The sequence below is a fragment of the Balaenoptera ricei genome, chromosome 15 (assembly GCF_028023285.1).
Source record: "Balaenoptera ricei isolate mBalRic1 chromosome 15, mBalRic1.hap2, whole genome shotgun sequence".
NCBI classification, from domain to species: Eukaryota; Metazoa; Chordata; class Mammalia; order Artiodactyla; family Balaenopteridae; genus Balaenoptera; species Balaenoptera ricei.
The window spans coordinates 23,875,890-23,903,035 of record NC_082653.1 but is presented as its reverse complement, the minus strand read 5'-3'; the positions used below and the strand labels follow the sequence as shown (position 1 = coordinate 23,903,035).

General features: G+C 40.8%; 1 protein-coding gene across 13 annotated transcripts in view; it reads right to left on the bottom strand.

Annotated features, from left to right (window-relative positions):
• Positions 1-25,368, bottom strand: part of LOC132348905 (RNA-binding protein 12) — a 37,657-nt gene extending 12,289 nt beyond the window's left edge. Inside the window, exons 1-3 of one of the 13 annotated variants that reach the window (XM_059896871.1) lie at positions 25,195-25,356; positions 19,787-19,871; positions 15,326-17,142 (exon numbers count right to left, since the gene is read on the bottom strand). In XM_059896871.1, the coding sequence (XP_059752854.1) occupies positions 15,326-17,120 (1,795 nt within the window). In that variant the 5' untranslated portion in view covers positions 17,121-17,142; positions 19,787-19,871; positions 25,195-25,356. Of the gene's footprint in view, positions 1-13,015; positions 17,143-19,786; positions 19,872-24,523; positions 24,624-25,194 lie in introns of those variants that run through there. The other 12 variants (XM_059896868.1, XM_059896867.1, XM_059896870.1 and 9 more) reach the window with 12 other exon arrangements.
• Positions 25,369-27,146: the final 1,778 nt, after the last annotated feature.

Sequence of the window (27,146 nt, the reverse complement as noted above, 5' to 3'; positions counted from 1 at the left end):
GCTGTATTAGAGTAGGAACTATGTCTGGTTCGCCTACCTCTACATGTACAATACCTACAACAGTACCTATCCTATAGTAGGTACTCAGTAAATATTTAGTGACTTAATGGTGAAACCACTACATCAGAATTTTTACTTTTGTCTGTCTACCCTCATAATCTTGGCTCCTTGGAACTAGGGCTAGGTATTATTTCTGTATCCCTAATACTAGTGCTTAGTTGGTACTCATAACCATTTACTGAATAAATGGTAAATGCGCTTCTGCTCAACTCAAACCTTCATGCCTTTTCCGTTTGAACTAATGTCCAGCAGTAATGCACAAGTTGTACTCTTCTACAACTAAGCTTTAAAATTTAAATGCAGGACTCCTAGAATTCAATGCTAAATGATAGTCAATTAAAAAATGGGCAAAAAACTGATCTGATACTTCATAAAGGAAAACATATGAATTGGAAATAAAGGAAGTGATCAATAGCACTAGTTATCAAGGAAATACAAATTAAAACCACAATGAGATACTACTACATACCCATCACAATGGCTAAAAGTAAAAAACTGACACCATCAAATGTTGGCAAGGATGTGGAATTCTCATACGTTGTTAGTGAAGGCACTAAGTGTACCATTTTGACGGTCTGGCAGCTTATTAGAAAACCGAACGTATACCTAGCCCGAGAGCAATTACACTCTAGATTTGTATCCAAAATAAATAAAAACATTATGTTCACAAAAAGATTTGTACATGAATGTTCATGGCAGCTTTATTCATAATAGCCAAAAATCTGAAACAGCCCAGTTGTCCATCAATATGAGAATGGATAAACAAACCATAATATGTTTGTATATGTAATAGAAAACTACTCAGCAAAAGAAGAAACAAACTATTAATATCTGCAACATGGATGAACCTGAAGCATAAAATGCATAGTTACACTTTATAAAGTTTTATGACAGGCAAAACTACTCTATGGTGAAAAAATTCAGAATAGTGGTTGTTCTTCCCCTGTTCCCCAGGGGAGGGGGAGGTATTAACTGCGAAGAGGCAGAAGAGAACTCTAGGGAGAATGTGAAAGTCCTTTACCTAGGTAGGAATGTGAGTCACAGGTGAATTTGTCATTTTCATCCAATGGTACACTTAAGGTATATACATCCTACTGCATGTAAATTTTATCAACCCCTTCCCCAAACCCATAAACAAACATTCAGCTCAGGATAAGGCATACTGAAATGTTTATGGGTGAAGTGTGCTGATGCTCGCAACTTCTTTGAAATGCACCAAAAATTAAAATGGTTTGCTGAATGGATAGATGTGGTAAAACAAATATAGGAAAATATAAACTGTAGAATCTAAATGGTGGATATACGGGAATTCACTGTATCATTTTTTCAACTTTTCTGTATGTTGAAAGTTTTCATAATAAAATGTTGGGGAAAAATTTAAGTGGAGGACTACAGGTTTATCCCTGATAAAGACTTTGTTGTGGGCCTTCCCTGGTGGTCCAGTGGTTAAGACTCCGAGCTTCCACTGCAGGGGGCACGGGTTTGATCCCTGATCCCACATACTGCGCAGCACGGCCAAAAAGAAAAAAAAAAGTTGTGACCTATGAGAGCATTAGCAGTAATTAACTGTGGTCGTAAGATTACAGGCAACAACTGGAGCTGCTACCCTTCCCCTCACTCCATAACTTCTGAAATATCCCAGAAAGAGATGCTTTTGGTAGGGGCCAAATATATGCAGAGGGTCAGGAGCTTCCTCCTGTGCTAGGCCTCTATGTCTGATAGACTATTCTTTTCTAGTCTGTTACCATTTCTACCACTTTCTCCACAGCTGGTCCTATTCTATCTTTTTTCAGTTTCTTCTCTGCCCAGACTAAAACCCCAACCAGAATGCTGTGGGCCCACATATGCCTCAGGAGCACATGGGGCTAGATTTCATTCTGAGAGGTCAGAGCTTCCTGGATAACTACAGTTTTGTTTTTTCACAAATCTGACTTTTACTTTCTCATCGGAATTAGTGACTCTTATAAGCAAATCTTTATAATGTGCAGTTTTCTATCCTTGGAGTCATATTCCCTTTAAATCATCTAATGCATGGGATTATTAATATCTCCTAAATCCTATTTATCTCCTTTAAAATTTACCTCCAAACCTACCTGTTTGGAAATCTTCTGTAAGTAAAACTAGTTCATGTCACTCTTCTGTCCCCTATCCCTTTAACAGCTACATACTTTACACCAGCCTCATTTACCTTTCATCTAGTGTCATTAATCTCATGGGATTTTCAGCATCCTTTATAGGACTGGAGCTTTACAAAAGTTTATTAAATATTACATTTAAGTGACTCAATAAAAGGAGTCTCAGAAATTTTTTTCATTTATTTTTGTAAGAGAGATCTGGCTAATACTCGCCAGGTCTTTGTGCGCTCTCTTCTGAATCAGTGTATCTTGCCTGGATGTCTGTAATAGTCTCCTTCTGGTCTCCCCATTTCCACTCTCAGTCCCTTCTGATCTCCTTTCTATGATGAAGTCAGAGATCTTCCCTGACTCCAAACCAACAAAACCCAGCTTCTCATAAACCTATCAAGATGTAACTTACTTGCTTATTATCTATTTCCCCTACCAGATTATATAAATTCAATAGGGGATGGACCAGATCTGTCTTATTTCCATTCCAGTGACTCATACATAGCAGGTGCTTTATAAATAACTGCTGAATTAATGCTAAAAGAAAGGAGTGATAATCCAAGGATTCTCAGAAATAACCCAGATCTAGCCCTGGCCTGCTGCAGAAGCCATCAAGAAGTGAGCTTTCCAGGAACATTCAATACAAAAGACTAGCTTGTTATCTCTGTTTGCACCCACAATCCACACCTTTCCATTTGGGAAACTGCAAATGGAAACAACTGAGTATTCAGCACCAACCTTTCCTGCTTTTGCTTTCTACCACTTGGAGTCTCATTCCCTTCACTAGCCCTTGTAGACGGCTTTCCTCTGCTTACCCCCATCGCCAGCCAACCTCAGTGCTTCCCAAGCCTCGTACCCTGGCAGGGCACTTTCTCCAGTATTCCTTAAAGAAGCTATACGCACTCTCATTTTTATAACTTAAAATTCACAAAATGTCAGAAATTAAAAGGAACTGAGTGATCATCTTATCCAAGTTCCTCAATTCAAGGCACAGAGGGAAGAAGTGATTTGGCTAAGGAGACATACATCGTTAAGTAAAATGAGGACCAGAACTCTTATTCTGACTCCCACCTAGTCTTAAGACTTTGGACTGTAGTTAACACCCTTCTCTACTGAAAGAACCTCCCTTCTTATATTTAATAGCAATCTGATATAGTGGGCAAGAGTATGAGTTCTGCAGTGAAGTAACCAGGCTCCAAGTACTGGCTTTACTCCTTTCTAGCCACAATGAGATACTATTACACACCCACCAGAATGATGTCCTATCTCTGTAATTTGGGCAAAATTTTTACTCAGGGGTAAAGTAGGGGATATTATCTATTTCTAAGGATTGACATAAATAATGTATGCAAGATGCTTAGTACAGAGTCTGATACTATTATTACCAGTAAGTGTTAGCTATTATTATCCTTCAAGCCTAGCTCTCATATGCTCCCCTTTTCATGATCTTTCCAGCACTCAACAACTTCTCATTCTGGACTGCTATACTCAAGCCACACCACAATTGTACCCTGTCAATGTTTCCAGCTCCTGTCAATGAAATAACAAGCTTCTTTAGAAAAGACGCTGCTTCAGTATCTCCTATGTCACACAGCACAGACCTAAGCACATAATGGGAATTCAAAACACCCGAGGGAGGCTTGCAGCAGAGTGCCGGAGCAGGCTTGTACAGTTTGCAAGAGAGAATTGTAAAGGAATTTCGTAAGCAGGTGGCCTTGTTAAGTTTTAAACCACAGAAATTGGGCGAATGCTAAAAATCAGGGCTTCCCTTCGCCCAGCTAGCCAGTTTACTAGCACACTACTGTTGATAGGGAATCTCACTCTCTGCCAATAGGCAGTAACTCACCCTTCATTTTCTTTGGCTTCCCCTCTCCTGCCTCGGGAGATTCTATCTTGGCTCTTCATAAATCCAAGAACAGATCTTTCCTCCTGGATCTAGCTGGATCCAATTCAGTGCCAACTGAGCTGAAACTCTTCAGTCCTTCACGCTCAGGAGTTTCACTGCCTTCCTCCATTCCCAAAAGCCTAACAAGGCAAGGCACCAGACTTCAACCCCATTTCCAGGCTGTGAGGAGGAACAGAGCACCCATCTGTACGGCAGGATCACTCATTCACAAACCAAAGCCACGCTCTCACTCCTGTTGCCTACCTTGGCACACTGGAGCAGCTGAGATGCTGAATCAAATCTTGAAAACCCATCAGGAAATTCTCCATAAGCTCCCAATGGGGAGAACACCACCCAACGGAGTACTCTTTTCTCATAAGATTGAAAAAGACAAACTACGCCCATCACCACCACTCTTCTTTTCCCTCTCTGCCTCAAGGGACATGATGAAGGTAGACGAAGTATTTCTACCCCTGCCTCTCCCTCTATAACTCAGGAATTCCCCAAATTTAAATCAGCAGCCTCAAGGACAGTCCTCTTAGGTCACGAACTGAATCAAATATGCAAATCCTTACTACAAAATTACACATTCTTTATTCATACATCTAAGAGCTACTAAAATTGTGTTTATAAGCGAAAATCTTAAGCAATAATTTGATTTAGATCCATATAATACTACGAAGTCTGGCTGCCATGCAGCATTTGGCAATATTAGAAAGCTTAAAATGTGCATGTTCACACAAAAAGTGAAAAGTGGGAAAATAACGGTATAGTAAATGGTCACAGGGTTTCCCATCCCGCTGTATTCTACAATGGTCAAAAAAGTTTGGAAGCCACTGATCCAACTCCAACATCCCAAAAAGACTTATCCAAAAATGGACAAATCCAACCTGTGTCCAACTCTCCAAAGGGAAACTAGCTTGAGGGGAGAATCAGATATGGGAAAGGAAGCAAACCAAGAAGGAACACATGGCCTTCCACCAAGATAGAACTGTATCTGAGTGGACATTTTTCCCCTCATGACTTTGAATGTGCTTAAACAAAGCCACCTTCTTACTTCAAAATAAGCATTCGGAGCATCGGCACAAGGCTGGAGCCCCTTCCCCAGCCAGCTCGGGATCCATGACAGAAGAGTGCTGCCACTGGCCTCCCATATCTCCCCCCCAAAAGTCAGGGAGAGGAAGGAAACAACTGAGGAAAGGAGGGGCTCTGCTTCTGGAGTCATGCAGACAGATGATGACTGAATAATCTCTGTTCACCCCTTATCAATGAGACTTTGGGCAAGTTATTTTGCTTCTCTTTGCCTCGATTTCTCCATCTGTAAAGTGGGGATAATAATAATGCCAACTTTAGAGGGTTATTTTGAGAATTAAATGGGGCTAACCATGGAAAGTGCCCCCTGCCTGACCCAGTATAAGTGCCCTGCATGTGTTAGCTGCTCCTCTCTTCAGTGCTCATAAACGGATCCTTTTACTGTATGGTATCATCATCTACTTGTTGGCTGACAAGACACCCAGGAGGAATGCCTCGGTCTACCTGCTCCAGAGGACCTAAATGGCAGGAAAGGAACAGCCTCCCAAAAGGGAAATGAAGACCCTTCCCTCTTTTCTCTCCTAATGAAATTCTCAAGCTTAAGTGTGGAACTGCTATCACGAGCAGTAGCCAGACCAAAACTTTTAGTTCCATTGGCCTCTCTTTTAAGGTTCAAATTAACTACAGATTTCCAGAAAGAAATGAAATAGCTGGGTTCACAGAATCACAGAAATTTAAAACTGAATATAATGAGATTATCTAATTTCACCCCATTTTGTTAATTAATCCCATTATTACAACCGAAGACAGAGAAACGAAATAACTAGCCCTGAGACACACAGTAACTTGGATGAACCACAACTCACTTCCCTAAGGATGTGATTTCCATCCATTTTACCAACAGCTCACACCTTGTAATCCAGTTCAATCTGAAGTCCACTTGGCCACTAAAAGAGCAGTGAGGCTCATGTGGCCTCTTCCCATGATCTACACTAATCTTGCACACAGATCAAAAATAATTCTGCACCCACCACACATTCTCCCTACTCGTCTGCCAAGGCAAAGGAATCAAAGGAATAAACTTCAAATAACAAGCACAAATACAGCAAATAAAGTAGAAAATGTGACTATACCAAAATTTTCAAAGAACACCTACTGGGCAGCCACCTTTGCCCTCATCCTGCCCTGGTGGAATCTATATATTTAATCTATGTTCTTTAAATGAGACACCTGCCTCTCTATTGCCTGCAGAGTGTCTAAGACAACAGTACTGGACCACCTTCCTTACCATCTCCAGGGCAAGGGCATCAACAAGAACTTGAGCATCTCCAGTGTGCAGTGTGACCAATGGCACAAAAGGTGTTGAGTTAATGAACAAAAGCAGCAGACCAGAGCCCCTGGAAAAGAAACCAACCTACTGCTGATAATGCAAGCCCCCTCACTGGAATAAATTTACTTGGGATACATGGGAGATCTTAAGATGGGTTGATCTTCAGAATTCATTGTTAGGGAAGTTCAGAAATTAAAGACAGAGGATTTCAAAAATAAAGACACTACGTTACAGACACACAATGATTTGCCCACTTGCCACTGTGGATGGGGTACAGGGTGGAGGGGAGAGATTCTAGTTCTGTGGCTGCTTCTAGTGCAGGATTAGTAATTTTACAATATAAAACTGTCACCTAGTTAACCTCCAGTGTTGCCCGTAAGAAAGGTAACTGAGGCAAGCTCTCAAAAACAAAACAAAACTAACCTGCAAACACAACAGGAGGGGTAAAGGTTAGGAGGAATGCAACAAAATTTGAATACCCAAAAGTGAAGAAAGAGCTGAAAGAGGCAGCAGAACTAGGAGAGAAATGGCAGGGAATAACTTTTCTAATATTCTAAATCTGTGCTGTCCTAAAGGGTAGCCCCTAACCACATGCAGCTACTGAGCACTTGAAATAACGCTTAGTTCGAATCACAATGTGCTGTAAAATATACACTGAATTTTGAAAACTTAGTACAAAAAAAAATGTAAAATAGCTCAATAATCTTATATTGAGTATAAGCTGAAACTGTAACATTTAAGATCTAGTGGGTTAAATAAAAAATATATATATTTTAATTTTTATTGGAGTGTAGTTGCTTTACAATGTTGTATTAAGTGTATTCTTAAATTTCATTTGTTCCTTTTAACCTTTTATAAATGTGGCTACTAGAAAATTTTAAATGATGTCAAGTGATTCTTATTTCTATTGGATAGTGCTGCCTAACAAGATCTCCAAAGATCAGACCTGGGAGAGGAAATCTGCTGCTGCATTGTGAATCTACAGTTGTGCTGTTCAATACAGTAGCCACTAGCCACACACAGCTATTCAAATTTAATTACCATATTAGTGCACATGAGAACATTTCCATTGGAGAAAATTCTATTGGACAGTGTTGGCCTAGAAGAACAAGAACCAAAAGGTGGACATTTCATACAGAAAAGCTAAAACTCTGTATCAAATTGATCTAAAACCACAAAGGAATGAATTTCAGGTAGACAACTATGCATATACGTGGTTAAACTGATGGGGAAATTCACTTAATTCTAAGTTGTTTATGAACGTATTAGAGCATTTGTTATCTGGCAGCTAGTCAAAAGATTATTAAAAAGATAAGAGGTTCTATCCCTCTGCTAGGCCAGGACATCCCTAGAACCAACCTTTGCCTTGCCTGCCTACCTGCTCTGTAGACCATTCAGCTCAGTCATACCAGTTAGGCTGCCAGAACCTCAAGCTATGCTGTTATGGGACAACTTTAAGAGCTTTCAGGACAGGCACAACTTTAGATACTGCTACTGTGCTCCCTCACACAATCATTTCATTTTACTAAACTAACAGTATTGTGTCCCCAAGAACCCTGGTTAGAGATCGCACCTTCCCTCAGCTTACACCTAAGGATTCCATTACACTTATTTCTGTCTGACCATTCATCAGCTGGCCAGGAAACCCTTTATCTGGTTCCTGTGGGTCATAAGTATACCCTGAACATGTATAAGTACAACTGAGCACTTACTTGTATCATTTAGGACTTTAAAGTCTTGAAGAACAGGCTTTTTTTTTTTTTTACTTCCTTTCCCAACACAATGTGTTAAGTGCTAGGTGCACAACACCGCTCAAAACATTTAATTAGCATGGGTTACAGCTATCGCTAAGCTGTATAACCATGTGAAATTCTCTTAAAAGTTTGGAGGCAACAGATGTTTCCAGTTCCAACCTGTCAATTCAGTGGTCACAGAAGCAAAGGTAATTAGCATCATCTACTTCAGTAAGAGGTGCATTTGTCTTTCCACCACTTAAGCCAGATTTATAGCCAAGGGATCCTGCTGGGCCCACACCACAGAAAGCAATTATGTATAAAGGACATGACGCTTTCTGTACTGCAACCCAACATGTGGGGAAGTGTGGAACAAAAGAAAAATGAGGAAATTGGCAACAGCACCTGTTAGTACAATTTAAGAGCCCTTAAGTAGCTGTACTTCTTTACCCTTAAGACCTTCCCACTCTTTGAGGACTAACAAGTGATTTGCAGTACAATGTGGTTGTTAAATTTGATGTGTAGCACAAATGCGTAAGTGACGAATCTTATTTCACTAATCAAGAGCTGTGAGTGAACTCACACCCACCCCCCACCCCAGTTAGGAGGTTAGGGCTACAGAGACAGCAGTGAGGGGGCTTCAGTCTAAGTAAAACTCATAGTGCTGGTTACCAGCAGGCTTACTTTACAAGCAGGTAAAAGTGGAAAACTGAGAGCATCAAAATAGAGAGGGAATCAAACACCAAGGAGCAGTCTGTTTGAACATAGCATAGCTTGCTATTTTGTAATATTGGGATGTGTTATGCTTATTCAACATCTTTAACTCTGTCCATATTTAATTATGTTCTCTTGCCGGTCATAGCTCTATTTTCCCCAAATAGTCACCTCCTCCTTCTCTCAACATGAAATGGCAGGCCATCAGTTGACTAGGAAAAATGACATGAAATTATTAAGTCACTGAAATCAGAGTCCAGATGTCCGGAACAGCTAGGGTGCCAAATCCAATGCTCTGCTGTGCTATTTAACCACTTCTCTACAGCTGGTGTTTGCTTAGTCTCTGTGACCTAATGGTCAACATTTTTGCTGGGGAGAGGTTCCTGGGACTCTTGACAGAATTCAAGGAATATGGTTAATGAGCACTACTTCCCTGTCCTCAGAGTTTTAGAGTGCTGCCCTCTGTCCCTGGGGCTGGAATGTTTGCATCAGGTGGCTTTTTGCCCCTTCAGTAGTAGAGCAATATGTAGAAAAGCAGTTGCCACCTTAGTTGCTTGTTGCTAGTTATGTTGATCCAGAAAAGGAGCCATACTCTAGGATGCTTGTGAGATCCTCTGGCACAAAATAGCTCAAGGCACCAAGGAATAGCACAGTAAAGAATTAAGATTTACATGAGCAGGCACCAATAAGAGATGAGCTTGCTTATTTGTTGAACAGAAGAGTTTTCCCAGAAAAGTCACTACAGCATCAGAGAACTGTGCCACCACGAGAGTACACTCTTTCCAGAACATTTTACAGTAAGTCAGTGTGATCTAAAGATTTTATGCTAAAAAGACAATACTGATATCAAGCAATTTTTTTAATTAAAAAGGATAGCCATAAGTTTGGATTCTACCATATCCCGTAAAAGCTCTACTTTTGGGGGGTAAGGAGAACGGTGGCGATGCACAAAATTGATAGACTATTACTTGCTGTAAAACAATGGAAAGCAGACAACAATGAATTACAGAAGTTGAGTGATCGCTCCTGAGCAAGAAACGGAGACATATTAGCACACAGTCCACCCCTTTAAGATGGTAAACGCCATTCTGGATATCCTTAGGCAGCCGATTTCACTCTGCGATTTTTCAAATGCTTAGTCAAACTGTCGTAATTTTAAAAACAGATCAGCAACTACCTGGAATTAATTATGTCTAGTCTAAACCTCTCTAAAACAAGTTGGGTATTCAAACTCAAATACAGGCTAAAACTTTCATGATAAAGATAAAAGTTACAAACATTTTTCAAGAGTTTTGGTTAAAAGGAACAGCGCACTAATTTCTCTGCAAGTCCAATCCAGATTTTTTTTTTTTTTTTAAAGAGACTCTGCGGAGTTTACGGAAACTTTTTATTTGCTAATTTTTTCAGTAGAAGTTGAACCAATGTGGAAGGGACAAAACCAGAGCATCAACGTCGGAAAGCAGCAATATTTTTGATTCCTCTCCCCTCTTCCCCACCTCAAATACCTCACATACTAATGCAAAAACAAATAACAAAAAAGAAAAAGAAAGCTTTAGAGGTATGTGCAACTGACAATGTATTCTGAAAATCTGTTTTCCCATTTCCTAATCAGTTTTTAAAAAACAATTCACAGCCCCCTTTAAAACTCCTTTTGTGAAAAGGAGCATCTGGTTTCCAGTTCTTTCTGAGTCCACATAACAAAGTGACTTGCTAGCAAAACTCACGTAAGTCTGAAAAGGTGGATACCACAGATCTGACCTAGAGTCAAGATTCCTCCCTGCAGTTCCAGGTATCCTCTTCTTTCCACACTTCAGCATTAGCAGACAAGGATAAGCAACAATTGTTACCTCCAAGATCACCAAAGCCACCTTTCCAAAGGCACAAAATATTTTCAGGAGTTTTTAAAAAACCCCAAAATACCTGATGGTATAGCTCAGTAGAGTACTCGTGTACAGTTAAAGCATTAAAAGCATCAGCCTGTTTTATTTCGTGACAAGTTTATTGAACAGTATTCAAGACTTCATCTATATAAACAAAAATCTCTGCCGAATGAAGCCAAGGCAGTATTTGCTGGCACTGTTGTGGCCATATTGGCAATGAGTTATTTTATTGTGTTTGGTTTCTAAAGTTTGGACTACTACAGAACTGCCAGTAAAACAATTTAAATGTTTGCAAGAGTGGGAAATAATTTTTAAAAGTGACCACTGCCAGAAATTCTTTCCAGAAGATTTGACTAGCAGCAATTTTACATTTTCTTTACTCATTTTTAAAGTGTTCTTCAACTGATGAGTGGATTTATTTTTAAACACTTGACCCACACCTGTACACGATGATGGAATCCAATAAAAGGGACTTTGAGTTTGATTAAGGCTTTCGTGCATCCTTATTTTTATCTAAGGTATTTCCACCCAAAATGTATGTTTGCTTACTTCCATACACAGCCCTAGATTTTCATCCAGTGGGTTAAGACTGACCTAATTACACTGTTACCTCTCTGAAATTCTGAATAAAGTTTCCTAATGGAATTTCCACTATCAATGCTTTGACAACTTGGAGCACAAAGCTAGAAACTACATTTCACTTAACAGTGTTGCATTAAAAAAAAAGCCACTAATAATTATACATCCAAACTACAGTGGAAACACAGAACACACCTCCAAATTTTGCTTACGAACTGTTTCACTAAAGTTCAGGAAAAGTTTACAAGTTTGCTTATTTATAAAATACATTTTGTAGATTTCTCTAACCCTTTAAGCTAAAAAAAAAAACCAAGCAAACAAAAAAATGGGGGGGGGAAGGTTTAAACCTAATGGAAAAGTTTCTCTTCTATTAATGTCAGAGTCACCAAAAACAGGCAATAAAATTTACACATAAGATTGAAAATATCATGATAGTGTTTACAAATACACACCACTTTGAGCGAAGCTTTACAAATCCTTCATACCATACAAAGCAAATGAGAAAATAATGTAAATTTTCACCCCAAACCTAGTTCTTACGAGAAAATTTGCAGGTAAGAGAGGTATGAATAGTTGCACAGAACATATTTTCAAGAATTTTTTAAAAAGTCAAACTCCAGTGCCCAGAACAAGATGAACAGTATGCTTAGCAGTTAGCACTATGTTAATAAGTCTCAGATACACAAAAATCAAGTACCAGAGGGCAAAGCATTTAATTACATTTCACAACAAGAGAAGCACTGTTGTGATTCAACCAAATATGAAACACAATTCTCTCCAATTTCTACACAAACCACTATTTTCTTAATTTATTTAATTTGATGAACAATGAAATCAAGTTTTCCTTTTCAGCATTAATCTAAAACGTAGAAATAACAAAGTAGTTGCAATAAAGTATATGAAATATTTAATAAGAACGTACGAACACATAACCAAAATAAACTGTGAAAAAAGATAAAAAGACTTTCATCTTCAAACAACCCATTTTTCTAAAATAAAAATAGTCAGCTTTCCAATGGGGAAAATAATCTGCAGTTGAAATAAGACTCCCAAGCAGCGCTGAAGTTTTTTGCACTCTGTCTTTGGAATGAGAAATTACTTAACAGAAAACTTAAATTGAACAGCATATACAAACATCATATTGCTTTTTTAGTTGAGGAGGCAATATCTAGTGATCTGTCAAAGCAAATTTGTATTCGCGAATTAGCAAAAGACCCACAACACAGCCATTTCTTCTTTGAAAGTCTAAATAATCCTTTCCCTAAACAAAATATCCTGTACTGTCAATCCTCTAAGATTGTAGTGATGAAAAAGCTTTCCAAATCTGAGCACACAAATGAAACTGTTGCCACTCTTAACTCTAAATTACACGACGCTGTATTTCAGTGTTCCACTGAATTGCAACACCCAAAAGGCACTATTTTTCTTAAATAGAAAATATTTCTTTTAAAAGGCTGACCCCTTTGTAAGTAAATTGATTTGTAGGAAATGTTGGGGATGTTTCAAACCAAGACAGAGGCCCATGTAAAAGACAAAATTTGTTTTTCATGATTATCTCACCAACCTCCCATTCCATGTTTATAATATAATGTGACACGTCTTTAGAGCATTTTAACTAAGAAGAAAAGTAACCATAAGTAGAGCCTTTTGTGGCAGTGAGCAGGACGTTGTAAGGCAAATGTTTTCGTGACAAGGACACTCACCAACCAGAACCCACGTGGTCCTCCTGCCTTAGTCCTGAATGCCAGAGTATGAAAGGGCAAGGAGCCTCAATTCTCTCCCCTCTGGCAGCTGCACTTGTACTCTGTATAAGGAATTTTTGTAACCAGGCTCCTGATCAAACAACTAGACCAAAAAGCCTCCAATTAACAGGATTAAATATATATCGACCTATGGACCAGCTTATGGATCTTTTATTCTGTTAACACTACTGCTAACAAAGCTAACAATTTCAACTACAATTTTAAAGACCTGTATATAATAATGCTTTCTTATGAATGGACCCTTTTTGTTTAGTTACAGGTCAAAATTTCACATAAATTTGGGACAGAAGGAAATTGCCAGAACATTAGTACATCTTGGGCAAGACTTCAAATCAGGCATCTTAAACAATGACCATTAAAAGTGGTTTCTGGTTTTCGATGCCATCCAAACAACATGAACAATTTTTAAACTGACTAAACTAAAACTTGGCGGTCAAACCAAAAAGGCTCTGGTAGGTAGAGGACTCCATATTTTATTTTTGTGGCAAACGTCTTATTCCACACAGTTTTAAGTGTGACTGACATCAGAAATCAAAGTTCAAGGTTATAGCACAAACCAAGTGTGGAGTTTTATATTAGAAAAACATCAACAAAACAATTCTGCTCATTTACAAATGAGTCAATTAGGCAAATAAAGCAGCAACTTCAGAAGGACTGTCTATACAGCAAGAACCCTCAAGAAGCAATAAAGGTACATACAGTGAATCTGTATACAGAGATTTTATTCAATTTTAAAAGAAAATGAGGACTTTAGACAAAGCTTTGACCCTATAACAAAGCAAATCTGTCCAGCTTTAAACCAAATTCCAAGAGTAGCCAGCTTCTATTTTTCAGCAGCTGGCAAGAGCACCCTCAATGAGCTCTATTGACATTTCTATTTTCTTCATTCCATATGGTATAAAACAAAACCAATCTAGACTCCTGGATAAGCTTTATGTGGTCATTTGAGTTTTACAAATGGTTTCTCTAATAGTATGCCAAAATCATTTTTGTGTTCTCTCCGGACAGCTTTACTGTAACATACAGCAATGTTTATCCTGGTAGTGAGTCTTCTGTAAACAGTCAACCAATGCTCTATGTTATGGAAACCAATCTATATGCAATTGAAACAATCCACAGGCTCTAACCTGGAAACACTAGGAAAACAATCTGAATGCATTAATCACAGCACTATGAAGACTATATCTACCCTATGAAGAATTGATGTGAACAGCTACCCTAATACGAGTTTTACTTTCCTAGAGCCAATAGGTCTGTCATTTAAGTCAATGACAGCAGCTGTGGCTTCATCCCGAGATTCGAAAGCCACCATAGCTTCACCTGTGGGCATACCTTTTTCATTGTATTTTAAACACACTGAGCCTGGGATCACTTGATAGCCATAAAAGAAATCTAAAATCTCATCAATAGACACAGTGAAGGGCATGTTCTGTACTTTAATTACTGTTGGTCCTGGTTTTCCAGAACTAGATCCAAAGCCAGGAGGACCACCAACATGGACTGGGCCTGGGCCAGGGCCTGGGCCAGGGCCAGGGCCAAAGGCTGGAGGGCCACTCAAATGCCCAGGGGCACTTCCAAGGCCAGGAGGGCCGCTTCCAAAGCCAGGGGGGCCACCTAAGCTACCAGGGCCATTTCCAAAATTCTGAGGGCCCCCTCCAAATCCTGGTCCACTTAAATTATTTGGTCCACCTCCAAAACCTGGAACATCCAGTCCTAGACCAGGCAAACCACTATTTCCAACTGAAGGCATTCCAGGCCTAGCATCACCAAAGGCCCCTCCTAATCCTGGAGGAGGGAGTGGTGGTCCAAAGGCATTTGACCCACCAAAATTACCAGGAAAGTTAAATGGAGGCCCATTGTTGGCCTCCTTAGATCCTACAGTCAAGAAGGCATGCTCTTCACCTCCTGCACTAGGCATTCCTGCACTGGGTATTCCCACACCGGGCATTCCGGCACCGGGCATTCCTGCATTGGGCATTCCTGCATTGGGCATTCCTGCATTGTGCATTCCTGCATTGTGCATTCCCGCATTGGGCAGTCCCGCACTGGGCATTCCCACACTGGGAATTCCTGGAACTGCAGGATTACCTGGCACAGGCATCTTTAACCCCTTTTTTCCTTGGGCAGGAGGATTTTTCTCAATCTCTCTCATATCTTCTAGAGTAACTACATGAACAAAAGCTTCTCTCCCATTAAGTTTTTTACGGTGTAAGCGTTCAGACTTACGTGCATCATCTTCATTTTTAAACTGAACCAATGCCTGTCCTAGACCTTGCCCATTGTTATCAACAAGAACATGTACAGCATTTTCATCCACTGGGATTCCTTCTAGGAACTGGAGAACATCCATCTTGGTAATGCTGAAGGGAATATTTGTTATATGCGCACAGACTTTGGCAGAGGTGACATCCCCCTCCGGATTTAACATCATTTCCCTCTGGTCATAGCTGAAGTTCTGCAATCTTTTTCGAATCATATCTATCTTTTCTAGCATACCTTTCTTGGTAATTGGATGAACTTGAATAAAGCGATTGCCCATGTATTGTTTATGACGACACAGAGCAGCCTTATAGTCAGCCTCATTCCTGAACTCTACGAAGCCTTCACCCGTTGCTTTCCCATTGGGTCCATAAGCAATATAAATACTATCTTCCACAATATCCAACTTTTTAAAAAAATCAATGACATGTTTGTTTTCTGCTTCAAAGGGTAGCCCTTTCAAGTAAACACAAAAACCAGCCTCGTGTGGTGATCTTGACCTTGACCTTTTCTGCCCACTGGGCGATTTTGACCTGGGAAGTGCCTGAGGAGGGGGATGGGTTTGTCCAGAAGGTCCTATACTTTGCTTAAAAGTGATATGGCCTCCAGCAGCTACCCACTGTCTCTCTGTGGCAGGACTAACTTCCACATAGCGTTGAATCATCAGCATTCTGTTTCGCTTCAAAGCTTCAAATGTATCTTGAGGGGAGAGAAACTTAACCAATCCATTCCCATTATTTCGACCTACATGATCTTTCAACAAATGCACTGCATCAACACGGAGCCCATGGAAAAAATCTCTGACATCATTTTCCATTGCAGAAAAGGGCATTCCATGCACACTGACATACAGATCATCAGGGTTGATGGGAAGTGGTTTCACACTGCTTTGAGAGTTCATCTGGATAGGGTTAACAGGATTCAATGGACCCAGAAACACAGGGTTCAGGTTATTGTTCAGATTCATAGGTGCTCCAGAGCCATTCATTCCAGCAGGTAGAGGTGCCACAGGAGGCGGGTTCAAGGGTGGCATGCCTGACATGGGTGGCAGTGGGGTCATGGGTGGCACAGAAGGGACTGGGGGTATTGGGGGCACAGGAGGCACAGGAGGCAATGTAGGTACCGGGGGAGGAACTGGTATTGGAGGAATGGACGGCATTGGTGGCAAAGATGGCATCGCTGGGATAGGAGGAATTGGCGGAGGTGGGACTGTGTTCATTGGAGAGGCTGTGCTCGGAATGGTTGAGCTAAACGTTGGGCTCCCAAAGGAGGCCCCCATATTCGGAGGAGCCGTTCCTATGCTGGCTGTGGAAAATGTCTGTACGTTTTTGTTGCTTTCATGAACAGAAGTGGCGGCAGTAACTACACTGGGTGAGGGATTATTAAAGTTGGGTACTGTCGTAGGCAAGTTTACCCTGCCACTCATTCCTGAACTAGGTGGAGGTCCTGATCTACTAGCATTTGCTGGTGGTATATCTAAGTTGGCAGTTTCAAAACGCCTACGACTCAATTCAATCATATTCTGCATTTCCGTTTTACTACTCAACAATAGTGTTACTTTTGACCCTTTAATTGTACCACCAGTGCGCATCATACCAAGCCTTGCATCTTCATCAGTGGCAAAAACGATGAAAGCCTCACCCAGTTCACCCCCTACAATATGCACGCCCCCATCAGGGATGGTCAATCCAGAGAAGAAGTGGCGAATGTCCATGGTCCCCGCCACAATTGGGAGACCTTGCAAACGGATGACCACAGCCATGCTGCGCTGAAACCACACACACCTGCAGATGAGAAAAGGCAACGGCCAGGTCAGACTCCTGTTTATCACACCAAGTTTTCAGCTACAAGAATGACCATCTACCGTATTAGGCCCTCAAGTATTCCCTCAAACTATCACAAGCAATGTCATTTTTTAAATTTGGATATTCTAAAAACTGAATGTTATATGCCATTTACAATGTAAAAACCCAATTTCAACATCCAAAAGGCATTAATTCTGAAAACACTTAGAAGTTCAGCCCCAAGACTCAAAAATTTCAGGAAAAAAACAACCATAGGACAAGAAAATCACCAATTGTATCATCATTCAGACCACTAATTATTCAATAAGATTTAAAAGAAATGTGTAAGTCAAATCAGGAAACAAAGTTTAACAATCTACAGGGGAAAAGATACAAAGGATGAATCAAAGTTAATATTTAAAACTGGCTCAGCATCTTCCTTATAAACTTTTGACAACTGTAGAATTACTGGTATCATTTTATATGGCTTAATCTCAAAACAACAGAAACAAAGCGGGAATAATAATGAATTTCAAATAATACTTAACACTAAAGCAGATTCAAGTCTCAAATGAGAACTGATTTCATATTTCATCCTAGGATGAAACCACTTTATTTATTAAAGAAATAGCTTTATTTATTAAAGAAAATGACATATGGAATTACGTATTACATATAAGGTTAATACGTACTAAGTATCCAGAAGAAATACTGAGTAAGACAGCCAAAATATTAGTTACCTGTAGCATCACTCCAAAAAGTAGAACCTGGTTACAGTGCCATTCACCATGGCTATTTTAATTAAAACCCAGGTCCAAGGACTCATTCTCAAGCCCTCCATTTAATAAAAAGTCTTGTTTATCCCACAGGGGAGGGCTGATAATGAAAAAGAGGGATTTTTTATTTTTGAACTAGTGTACGAACTTTATTCAGTGGTTGTGACTCAACATAACTCCTGTGGAATTTCTGGGTACTCACTAATCTCTGTAGATAATGTCCATTTTGATATAATCAAAAAAGAAAAGTTTCTCCCAGACTTAAATAAAATTTCAGTATTTCAATTCATATGGTTTCTAAGAGTAAATGGAAGGGCAGCCATGTATAAAGTAATCCAAAACAAACTCTTGTGACTGAAAAAAATATTAATTTGAAATTTATATGGTCAACAACAAAGGGTGTTTTCCAAGCCATTTTTAAAATCAACTTTTAAATATAAACCTATATTAAACTGGCTCTGTGATCTTAGGAAAATTATAAATTATTTGAGCTTTGGTTTCATCACTTTTCAAATGAGAACACTAGAAGAGCAAAGTTTCCTGCTCCAAGCGCTAAGAATTCTATAACTCCATGAAAGCAGTTTTTCAATGTCAAATATTACATGAATACTAATTTAAGGCAACAAAATCTGCAATTATATCTCAATATTACAATTGCTGCACACAAAAGAGAAATATACTGTTTGGCTTTTACACTTTTCTCACACACACATACACAAAAACAAAAGCCACCTTCAAACTTAATCCAGAAAGATGGACTGGCAAACAGAAAACGAGACCATATAAAACATTAGAAATTTGGGAAGGGGCAGGGGGAAGCTTTTCATTTTCGGTCTGCAAGCGTCAACAAGAAAAATTAATACTAAAAACGTCACACCAACAGACTCTTTTGCCCTTATTTACTATTTAGCAGTCTTTAAGAAGTTCATCAAGAAGGTTCCGATTCATTAAATCAAATTCTCACTCCTTACTAACTCTAGAATATTGGCTGTACGCAAAGATGAGATAGCATTCCGTTCAACTTCAAAAATCACTTAATCGCTAATTGGGGGAAACATCATGGGTAATCTAGATCCCCAAAACTTGAGAAAGAGAGAGAGAGAGATGTTAGTTTGCATTAGGACAATAAAATGGAAATTTGATATGGTCCCAAGAATTAAGCACAGGGCTAAAGTGACATACACAATTAAGTCTTCAAACCATCTGCAGCTGAGGGAAGGGATTTAGTGAAAGTCTGTACAAGGTACATGTGAAAACATGATATTGAAAGTCTGCCCAGATTACCATCTAGAAAAGGGCTGAGTAAACCAAAGCAGTGCACAAGATTTATTCATAAAGTCATCTAAACAGGAAAAGTTTTTAGGTTCTCAAAAACCTGAAGTAAGATCTGCTATTCTGCTACAAAGTACCTGTTTGACAGATGAGTCATTTCAACCTATCTTGCTTGAGCCTATCTTAGTTATTTAACAAGAAGTTAGATTCCAATCACTAAGGTTCCACCTAAAGTCAATTTGTACTCTAAAACATGACCCATTTTCTATACCTATTCCACAAAGGAATATTAAAAAACCGTACCAATAACAAGCACCCATATTTGTAGTTAGTCTAGAATGCTACTGAGGAAAAAAAACAGCTACTTACTGCCTAATAATCAGGAACTCAGCAGGAGAAATGCATCCATAGAAAACTGACTCCCAAAGGAAGCAACAACTGTTCAAGACACCCAGTCCACCCCTCTCCCATCCCTCAAATAAGCTTATTACAAACAAAAAACCACAATTTAGTTATTACACATATTTTCATGTTATTTAATAAGCTATCTCAATTTATTTTGTATAAAAATAAACCCTCTATTCAAAATCTCTTACCTGATAAAACAAGAGATGTATTTTCTTAACAAGAAGTAGAGGCCAAGTCAATCCTGTGGGCAACCAATTAAAACCAACTTTTAGACTGCAATAGAGAATAAATGGAGGCAAAAATCAATGCAGGAAACACAAAACACGCACAGGCCACACTGAACTGTATATTAAAGGGCGAGTCTGAAACCACCGGAGTACATCATTACAATGTATTAGGAAAAAAAAAAAAAAAAGACAGGTACCAAAATCCCACACGTTTATTATTTGGTATTGCTTTCAAATTGCTTTCTCTCAAAGCATTATATATTTGCATACATCAAGAATGTGTCACAAATTAGCCCAAGAAAGAATCAATCGAAAACTAAAACAGTCATAAAGATCAGCTTCACAGCTGGTAATTGCTTTCATCACTTGATGATTAAACCAGTCCAGAAAATTCCATAACACAAGTCCAACGGCGACCTATTTCCTCAGGTTCCCACCAAATTTTTGATGAAAAAGCACAAGTTCAATAGCAACAGTTCCGGGACAAATTAAGTCATCAATCAAGGATATTCATGGAAATTACTGCAATTACTCTTTCAACATATTTTCCTTTGCACCAAAATAGCAATCGAACAACAAAAAAAACATAAGTGAAGTGAAACGTCTGGCCTATAAGGACTAATTCCTGGTTAAAACCACAAGAGTTCAATATATTAAGGAAGAGTGCTTTTTCTTCTAACACCAAAATGGTTCCAAGAAACTTGTTAAAAAAAAAAAAAAAAGTCCGGCATATTAAGAGTCCTTCCAAAGTAAAAACAGGTCACTCATCTTTCACTGGAATTTCTCCCAAACTAGTGAAGTTATGAACAATTCACAAGCAATTTATATGACCAAATGATTAGACAACTATATTCAAAAGAGTAGAAGAAAACTGTCACTGTTAGGTACAAGATTACCCATAGACGCCTACTTCGAATGATGATGCTTATTTTTAACTATCTTTCAAGATCAAGATACCACCATTGAGCTTAATATTCATCACCAGAAAGACATATTCAAACGTTTTACCATTACTCCAAACTTTTTCTGAAGAACAAGCTAAACATCACCTAGACAACCACTCAAATTACTAAAGAACAGGGAGATTGTTTTGCCACAAAAAGCTATGCTGTATGTCATAAGCAACACCTTCAGAAGCCCAGAGCATTGTGTTAATCTTTTAAATGTTGTACAATCGATCCTAATTAAATCTAGAATTTTAAGTCTTCATTTAAAAACAAGTCACATCTAGTAGTTTTATCTAACGGGTCACAAAGGGAAACGTAAAACAGAAAAAAGCTTGCTTTACATAAAGTTTACACTCAACAAGGAAGAGCACGAATTATTGCAATATTTTTTTTTCTAAATGTACAAGTTTGACTCTATGAGCCTCAGAATCAGGGTAATTTTTTAGTTAAGCACTTGTGATGACTCCTACTGAAGATTCCAATTCAAAAGGTCTGGTGTGGGGCCAGGACACATGGCCTGAAGGTAAGGGAAACAGGTTCCTCAGTCCCTTTCCTTCCAGATCCAAGAAGGTACCATATGTCCACTGGAGAGGAACAAGTTCGGGGTCAGCCAGTTAAGCCCAAAGAGAACATTCTAGGTCTACTCCCAAAAATGTTTACAGGGTTGCCAGAAATTACTAAACAAGGAGAAAAGCTGAAAGGCCCAGCTGAATTCAGCAAATCCCTAGTTCAACTCATTCAATTTAAAGTACAAAATCAATCTAGTCATAAATTTGTTAATCTTTTCTATTTCAGCACAAGGGAAGCTACATCTCACCCCATGCCAAAGGAAAGTACACAGAAAGCTCAGGCTAGCAGCCAGAACTTCACAACTCTTGGTGTTATAGCTCTTCCTTCCAATAGAAATTGAGAACTCAAATACTTTTGTTTTCAACACCTCACTTTGAAAGGGGCACAATAATTAAAATAGAAGTATCACTATTTTCCAGGAACCTACTTATTCCTGCGTTCTAAATGTCAGCCAGCAACTGAATGTAGGATACCAGTCACTCCAGTCACCTTTAAAAATTCACTCCAGTCACCTTTAAACTTTGGTGAATTTTAGAAAGATAAGACTGAAACAATTCTAAGCAACAAAACACCTAAAATACATGTTTTACCTATTCAGAGAGCATAATGGAAAGGGAAAATGGGCTTGATTTGCCATTAAATCCATTGATGTATTTCAGAAGATCTAAGGCAAGAAGCTTTAGTATACTTTTGCACTTTATCTTGAGAATTAGGCCACAGTGGCTTTCTTACAAATTCCAGATATATGCACAATTACAAATATCTACTACAAAAGTTTAGCATATTATTATGACAAGACAGATTTTCTTAAATACTAGCCATTCCAAAAACTTGGAATTTCAGGATAAAATGTCTGACAACAATCCTCTTTACCAGGAAGCCAAGGCAAAAATCAGAACTTGACCATTTCCACTCTTCATTTGGTAATAAACATCCAAAAGTGAATTTTAACTTTGTTCAATAGTAAGTCTTTGATCAACAAGAACCAGGGTACAGCAGACCTAAGTTCTTCAGATTCAAAAGAAACAAAAATCACCCTTCAAATGTTCACCACAGAGATGAGCAACAGAGAACCAATCATAATGGGCACAATGCTACAAGCAGCATAATCACATTACGGTATGCATTATGGAAAAAAACACAGCTTCATCAACTTGATTTTGTCCCCATCCCCAAATGGATCACATTTCAGGTTCTGGGACCATTCTTAATAAAACAATTCTTCTGACACTGAGGGAGATATAAACCTTTGATAGCATGTTACTCAACTTTCCCATTAACCTCCAGTCAGTACTCAAAGGCAGCAGATCAAAAGACACTTCTAAATAAGATATTTATTCTCTTGCCAAAAACACTACAATATTAAGTTATTTTTCAATCCCCCCAAATGCCAACAAAAATGTTCATTATCTTACTTGCTTTAAACTTCAAAGAAACAATATTTCTTCTAACCTAGCCAACCACATTCACCCTCACTACTGGTTTTAAGGCTTTAAACTTAATGAACTAAACTCTATGCAAACCAAAATGTGTATGTGTGGTGGTAGTAAAATCTGATAAAACTAAAGATTGAGTGATTTTTCTTAGTTGACCTAAAACACTTAACAATATTCACTTATTCACAAATATTTATCAAGCACTTATGGGCCAGGCAGAAGATTACAGAAATGGATGACAGTCCCTGCATTTTAGGGAGGGATATCTAAAAACATCTTTTGTGCAACGCTTACTGACAGAAGTTCTTCCTACCTCATCTACAGAAGAAAATATTCAACTGAAATGATGGAGTGACTATCTACAAAATGGAATAAAAACAGTATGAACGTTGTCAGTGGATTTCAGCACCTGGAACACACTGGCCCACAAAATCAAGTTTCACATCTACAAATTGTACCAGCAACCCCCAAACGCATGCAAAAATCAAGTCATTTGGTATGTCAAAGAAAGTGAAAGAAGCCTGAAGTTTTCTGGTATTAGCACATAACAGTATGTTCCAAGTAACTACCACGATGGTTTCTAAAGCTTCACATTTTTCACCTAACAGATATGAACATAAGAAAAATTGAAATTATGCATCACAATCCATAAAATAATCAATATATAATCAAGCATATAAATGATATAAAAATGCATTCCCTGCATCATTATTTTTCCAGTAATAATACTAAGCACATCCTCAACTTTTATATAAACACGCCAAACATTTTTCTTCAAATATTAATTACCATAAATTTTTTTAACCACCTGTAACAGTTCTTCCCAATTGTTTTAATATTTTTGGAAAATGCCTGAGCACAATTTCCTTCCACTAAATCCAGAATCCTCCACGCTACCAAAACTACCAAATTTCAAAAACAAATACAACCAGTCTTGTATTATATTTCTATAATTAAAAAACAAAATCCAACAGGAACGGCCTATACGTCCAGACTTCTAGGATTTTTTTTTTCAACTGCAAAGGCTCTGAAACGCATTAACAATGTAAACTAGATAACAAACTCCAAGGCAATTCATGTTGCTAGTACTGCATTTTACAAAAATTATATCATTTACAACCATTCAAGCAAGAAGCTCTAAGAAATACTCGTCACAAGTCTCTCCTTCAACAAAACCTTCAGTTGCAATCATTTTTGTTAGTAGCTTATATTGACTGGCATCACCCTAGTCTTGAATAATATAAAATGGTTCCTGCCAACTATCCCAATTTACATTAGGTCATCTCTGGGAATCCGGAGTCAAGGAGGGTTTTAGGGTCCAGAAACCTCTCTTATGGAGCCTGCTATTTTCAGTATACAACTCTCGGCAGGTTCACGGCTGAATAACCTAGAGTAACCCTCACCGGAGCTCAAATTTTTCACTATAAAGCACACATTGGAAGCACACATACAGTCCATGCACTTACAATCTACCAGCTAAGCCTCCTGCACTAGTGACCATCCCCGTCATTAACCTGCAGATTCTCAAAGCCCCTCGCACCCACTTCACGTGGCCGCAAACTACCACCTCCAGCCTTCAAAAGAGAAACTCAGTTCACTCTCCATCAAAATCACCCAGCCTCCACGTCCCATTGGACCTCCTCCTTCTTCGATGCTGGAGGCTCTCTCCCAAGGGACGCGTAAAGGTTATGCTCTTAGCAGCCCCCTCCCTACTCGGGGACCAAGAGGCCCGGAGGCGGACTCACCCCACGCTACCGGGGCCGACTTCTCAAATTAACGACACCCCGGAGGGTAAGCCCCGCCCCAACGCTGGGCTTTGGAAGCTTTTCACTGCAACCGCCTCCACCTTCAGGCCAAGAAGGCGGCCAATTCCGACTTCCTTCCTACACTCACGGGAGAGCACCGACTACAGCTCCCTCCCCCCAGGTGTGTCCAGATTGTAGTCCCCTTTTTCTGGTAGGCCACCGGGGCCTCCTTTCCACTTCCGGTGGAGGGAGTGTCCTCACTACGATTATCTCCTCACTTCGGGACAGTTATAACCTCTGCCCCACGTAGGGGCATAGAGAATCTTGCTCATTCGGGATGTAGTGTGTTTTCACTGCAGTTCCCGTTCGTTCGCAGGCCGCTGGGCCACCCAGTTCTGGCCTCCTCCCTCTCAGACCACGGGGGCGTCCTCGCTACGGCCTCGTCCCCTCTTCCGTAGGCAGGCTCCTCCTCTCTTGTGTCCTACTTGCAACCTCTCCGGACCGAGAGGCACAAGCGGCGCCCCAGGCCCCCCGCAGCCATGCCCCGACCCTTCAGCGTAGGGCGCTCGCTGCGGCGGGCTCCGAGGCCTCCGAAGGCCCCGCCCCGGGCCATCAAGGGGCGGCTCGAGCCCCGCACAGCCCCGCCCGTTCCGGGGCTGCGGGAGTCTTACCGGGGAGAGCTGCGCGGCACCCGAACCCAGACCCGAGTTACCCCCCGCGCGAGTGCCTCCGCCCCGCGGTCGGTAGCCCCAGCCCGAACGGCTTCCCGGAGCCTAGAGCAGCCACCACCTCTTTCGCCGCTTCACAAGATGGCCGCCAGCCCGCTCAGCAGCTCCGCGTTCCAGAAAGGGCGGGATGGAATGGTTGACGTCACAGGGCGGGGTGGGGCGGTGCAAGCGCGCGGAGGTTCTCGGGTAGCTCCCGGAAGTTGCCCGTGTTTGTGGCAGAGGAGCTCGGCGACTTTTGCTTGGTAGCTCCGCCTTAAGGGAGTGAAGCTGCTGTTGGGATCCGAACAGTATCTGGCGCTGGGCTCCGTGCAATTGCTTCACTTCTTCGAGCCTCTGCGAAAGGAGGGAAATACTGCCTACCTCGCAGAATTGTATTGAGGATTAAATGGACCACAAGATGGTGCCTAGTTCTACTGATGATGCCCTGACAGAAGAACCAAAATCTGATTCTTTTTTTCCCATTAAAAAATTTCAATCCAGGACTTCCCTGGTGGGGCATTGGTTAAGAATCCGCCCGCCAATTCAGGGGACACGGGTTCGATCCCTGGTCCCGGAAGATCCCACATGCTGAGGAGCAACTAAGCCTGTGTGCCACAACTACTTTGTACCCTCACTTCTGGCTCAGTAAATTCCTTTTTTTTTTTTTTTTTTTTGCTACACCACGGCACGCAGGGTCTTAGTTCCCCCACCAGGGATCGAACCCCTGCACCCTGCAGTGGAAGCGCGGAGTCCTAACCACTGGACTGCCAGGGAAGTCCCTGGCTCAGTAAATTCTTTTACTGCCCGCGTTGCCATCCCCATCGCCACACTCCGCGGCATTTTGGTGGCGGGTAGGGTGCTCTCTCTGCCCTTTCCGATCCATCTTCCACCACGTAGCGATAAGCCTACTGACTACAGGCAACTGAAGGTCCCCCGCCGGGGCTACTCCTCGGCGGGAGGTGAAGGCCTGCGGGACGGGACTCCGACTCGCTGTCGACCTAAGGGGTACGTTCTGGAAACGGTCTTTTCGCCTCTTCAACACTGCCTATGGTCTGAGGTCCCTGGAGACTGGGGATTAAAGCGTCCTGGCCGAGGCGACTCTTCCGAAGACCTAAAACCCGATCCCATACTGAGCGACCATTCCTGCCCGATGGGGTGGCAGTGTCCTTTGGCCCTAGCCTTGGGACTCCTCACTTCCAACGGCTGGCGCAGTCGGCAGCGGCAGCTTGTTGGGGCGAATCCAGGCACGCTGTGAGATCCCCTTTCTCTTTCCATCCTCCCTTGACGACCGTCCATTCCTGATCCGCCAACATCTCCAGGTACTTCAAACGAGTCGCCACAAAACCAGTGAGTTTCCCCCTCTGGGTTGGCCCGAGACCCGCTTCCCTTCCTGGTCTTGGGGTGATCGGCCGGGCATCAGGAGGCCTCTGTCAGACAGAGCGCGCCTCAAGAGGTCCTCTATTCGGGGGATGCCTCAGTCTAGAGCGCAACCTCAGGTCCCTCGCGGACAGGGCGGAGGCCTGTTTCCCTCTAGGGATGCCTTTTGTTGTTTGTTTGGTTTTGTTTTGTTAATATTTATTTATTTATTTATTTGGTTGTGCCGGGTCTTAGTTGCAGCAGGCAGGCTCCTTAGTTGCGGCTCGCTGGCTCCTTAGTTGTAGCACGTGGGCTCCTTAGTTGCCGCTGGAACCTGGGTCCCCGGCACTGGGAGCACGGAGTCTTATCCACTGCCCTACCGGGAAGTCTCTAGAGATGCCTTTTCGGTAGACGCTGTGCCTGGTTAAGGTCCAACATGGGTCTAACACCCTCTATCCTTGCTGACTCACCTTTGGGATGTATTCTTAAAAACTGGACTTGGAAGTTCCCTGGCAGTCCAGTGGTTAGGACTTCGCACTTTCACTGCTGTGGCCCCGGGT